The sequence below is a fragment of the Lactuca serriola genome, chromosome 5 (assembly GCF_051521515.1).
Source record: "Lactuca serriola cultivar US96UC23 chromosome 5, Lser_US96UC23_V15, whole genome shotgun sequence".
Classification (NCBI taxonomy): domain Eukaryota; kingdom Viridiplantae; phylum Streptophyta; class Magnoliopsida; order Asterales; family Asteraceae; genus Lactuca; species Lactuca serriola.
In genome coordinates this window covers 88,844,487-88,848,348 of record NC_136412.1, presented here as the reverse complement: position 1 = coordinate 88,848,348, position 3,862 = coordinate 88,844,487, and the positions used below count along the sequence as shown (strand labels likewise).

The window sequence follows — 3,862 nt, the reverse complement described above, 5'->3', positions numbered from 1 at the left end:
AGGAGCGTTCTTATGCTTAGGAGGGACATACTCTGAATCTGAATCACTTGTAGATTGAAGTATAAGCGTCCTAGCAGGCTTCTTCTGCTTCTTCGGCTGAGCTTAAGAAGTTGCAGCCTTATCAGACTTTCGCTTCTTAGGGGTTTGCCCCTTAGTTGGTTTAATAACAGGTCCTTCCTTCTGTGAATCAGGATTCTTACCCCTTTTGGCTGGCTTGTCAGCCTCTTCAATAGAACGAATCATTGGTGGCGTAAGCTCCCTTGGATCAGACGATGGACGCTTCCTGTATTGTTGTAGAACGTTACTCGACGCAGAGATACGACCGAGAATTGCTTCAGGAATGGATCCAATAAAAGAGAACTTGGTTGGATCTGTGAGAATGATTTTTGTAGTGTGAAAGGTAGCAATGGATGAAAGAAGAGAATCCGCCATTATTGGAACGCGAAGGCGGTCCATTGCCCAATTCGTGATGATCGACCAAAATCGTCAACATGAAATCTCAGAATGCCTTGATGATGAGACCAAGCTTTGAACCAACTGCTACCAGATAATAGACCCATAATCTAGCTCAATCCCATGGTACGGACCATACAGCATAGTCATGAAAGACTTGCTTGCACCATCTAAGCCAGCGCTTCGCTCAGAAAGTCCCTTGAACAACAGTGTGAAAAGGCCATTCCATTGAGGATGAAGGCAGGACTTCTTGAACTTTGTGACGGTGGTTAGGGTTTTGGTATACCCCATCTGGTAGAACATAGAAAAAAATTGAACAGTTGTAATGGAGTCAGAGTTTACCAGAGATTGGTCTTGAGAAAGACCAATTAGGGCACATAATCGATGCTTAGAGATGGAGGTCTTCTCATCGTGGAGTTTGAAGTGAATCCTTTCATTAACCTTTTCGTAGTAGGAAGTAGAGTAGACAAGAGACAGGCAAGACATTAGAAAAACTTCGACTTTAGTCAGCGCGTCGACGAGAGGTGAGTATTTGAGACACTTAACAACATACAACATGTATGGCTCATAGATGAATGGGGTGAGATCGATGATCATGTTTTGTTGGGATTTGATTGTGAGAAGTGGTTGATGAACTGAAGTATCATGAACAGATGAAGAGTCTGCCATTGTAGTAGCTTAGAGAAGATGATGAATAGTTGCAAGAATCGCCGGTGTTCTTTGAGAGAAATTTGTACGTGATAAAAGTTGAGAGAGTACCATTCCAATTCCTTTTGGTGCTAGGTATCAAGTGAGGACTTGAACACACACGCAGATCCTTTGTAACATGTAGTGATACATAATTGTATCCAATTAGTTATTTAATCACTAATTTAGTAATTAAAGACACTCTAATGCATGAAAACACTTTGCTTTAAGTGCTAGGAGTGCTATGGGTTGCATCTAAGGAGTGTATGGTCTCACTATGGAGTTTACACCTCAAATGGTAACCCTATATGTGTTTACGGTTGAGGGACCATTTCCCCCATGAGTTTATGCTGTAAACTCATGGGAATGGTGCATTTGAGTGTTTCAAGGTCCCATGCTTCACAAAGAAGTGTCCTAGGGTTGAATCAAAGGCTTAGGAAGTGGTTAGGGCTCGAAATGGCACACTTTTTGGAGTTTACGATCCTTGGACCACCTTTGAGAGTTTATGGTTGTAAACCCATGAGTTTACGGCCGTAAACTCATGGTTACTCTAACCATTTCGTTTTTTGGTGTTTCTAGTTCATGCATGCAAGGTTCTAGTCTTTTATCCAAGCTATAGAAGGTGTTAGGGGCATCAAAACACCCTTTGGGGGTGTTTACGGTCTTGGGAGATCACCAAACTGTAAACTCATGTTCTTGGGGGTTTTTGGTGTTTAGTCCATGGATTATCAAGTATACTAAGCAAACAATTAGCTAGGAGGAGTATACTTACTTATATGAAGCTTGTAAGAGTGTTTAGGACCCAAGAACACTAGTGTGTTCTTGGTGCTCTTGGTGTTTTAAAGATCACTTGAAGATCTATGTGAAAATCGAAAATCCATGGATGAAATGATGTATAAACACTAGATTAAGTGTTGTAGGAAAGAATCTAGGAAGGAAAACTTACATTTTTGGCGGATTTGGAAGAATGAACTTATGATACTTGAGAGAAAAACTTGGTGTTCTTGAGTGGGAAGTGGAAAAATGAGGACAAGAGGTGTAAAATCATGCTATATGCATCAGTCTTGGGAAAATGGTGTTTATGGCCCAAACACCTCTTGTTTGGCCGTAAACACCTAGCTAAGGTGTTGGATTGTTTTGTTTGTTATACCTCACTAATAACGACACCTCCTTTTATTTAATCTTTTGACGAAAATTAAAATAAAACACCAAACAGACTTAAATCTGGCCAAAAATGTACCGAAATGTTTTTGACTAATATTTGAAGTGTTTGACTGTAGAAATTATACAAATGAAAATTTCGGGTTGTCACATGATCGATCCTATAGCAGAAGCATATAGGACTTGACTTGTGTCAACTATATCTTCATCGGTACTTTGAATTTGAGTGTTACTAAACTTCACACTACCATGAATGTGCAATTCCCTTTTCTTTGAATTCTCCATACTAAAACGCTTCAGTATTTTATCCAAATATGTACTCTGACTAAGACCAATAAGACGATTCTTTCTATTCTGATGAATACTTATTCCTAGAATATAGAATGCCTCCCCTAGATCCTTCATAGTGAAGCACTTCCCATGCTCCACCTCCATACTTTTTCTTAGTTCCTTCAAATCAGAACAAATGTTGAAACCACATCATGTATTAAGGACCCAAGAATGAGAAAGTTTTGTGTTATTAGCTTGAATAGTGTAAACACCTGAAGAGGATGTCTTGATCTTGCCAGCTTTCAAGTCCTGTAAGTACTTGGGGCATCTTCTTCTCCAATGTCCCTTTTCACCACAATGGGAGCAAGTGGCCTCCTTTGGATCACTGACTGTGGGGACATCAAAGTTGGGCTTTGAATTTGACTCACTGTTATACCTTCCAGTATGGGCCTTCCCTTTTTTTCCGGACTGGGAAGGAGCCTTCCTCTTATTCCCTTTTTTAGATCCAATGGCAAGGACATAAGTATTTCTTGCATTAGAGGCATGATTTTTCCTCATCCCCGATTCAGCAGTTTGCAATAAATTATGAAGCTCAGTTAATGTCATCTCCGTATTGCTCAAATGATATGTCAAAAGGAACTAATCATAACAGGGATGTAATGAGTTAAGAACCATATCAATGGCTAACTCATCATCAAAGGCCACATTGAGCTTATGGAGTTGCTCTATGTACCTTTGCATATTTTGTACGTGAAGGCAACACAAGTTCTCCATCCTTGAACTTGCATGCCATAAAATATTTGACCACTTTGAATCACTCTTGTCTCACCTTCTGGTGGAACTTTCTAGCAAGGTTGAGAGCCATCACGTATGGCTAGTATTCCTTATAGAACTTGGTTAGCTCAGGTTCCATAGTGGCCACCATGATGCAAGCAACCTTTATGGCATCATCAAATTGTTTGTTGAAGGAGACGATGTCCTCAAGAGTAGTGGTGGATTCATCGATTTCGACAATAGGCTTTTCGATGAGCTTCTCTTTCAACAAAAACAAAAGTACAGAGAAGTTTGAATAGGTGGAGCCGACTTGAGTAGCAGCGAGTTCACTGTTTCCAGAAATCTTTATAAAGAGACATAGTTTTTAGTTAGTGATACAAATCCTTTATATTTTTAACACAAAATAAATATTCAATGATAGGATCCAAAATACAATTCACAACAAATAAGAGGGATGTCATAATCTAATTGCAAATTTATCAAGGTAGGTGATACAAATTTACCGATTTCAATATAG

The 3,862-nt window shown here is 39.5% G+C and overlaps 1 protein-coding gene across 1 annotated transcript; it reads right to left on the bottom strand.

The window, feature by feature from the left end:
• Nucleotides 1-2,781: 2,781 nt before the first annotated feature.
• Nucleotides 2,782-3,364, bottom strand: LOC145049660 (uncharacterized). Its single transcript, XM_078998038.1, has 2 exons — nucleotides 3,305-3,364; nucleotides 2,782-3,210 (listed from the first exon to the last, which is right to left on the bottom strand). Exons 1-2 carry the CDS (start codon nucleotides 3,362-3,364, stop codon nucleotides 2,782-2,784), a joined length of 489 nt encoding a protein of 162 aa, XP_078854164.1.
• Between the last annotated feature and the right edge of the window lie 498 nt (nucleotides 3,365-3,862).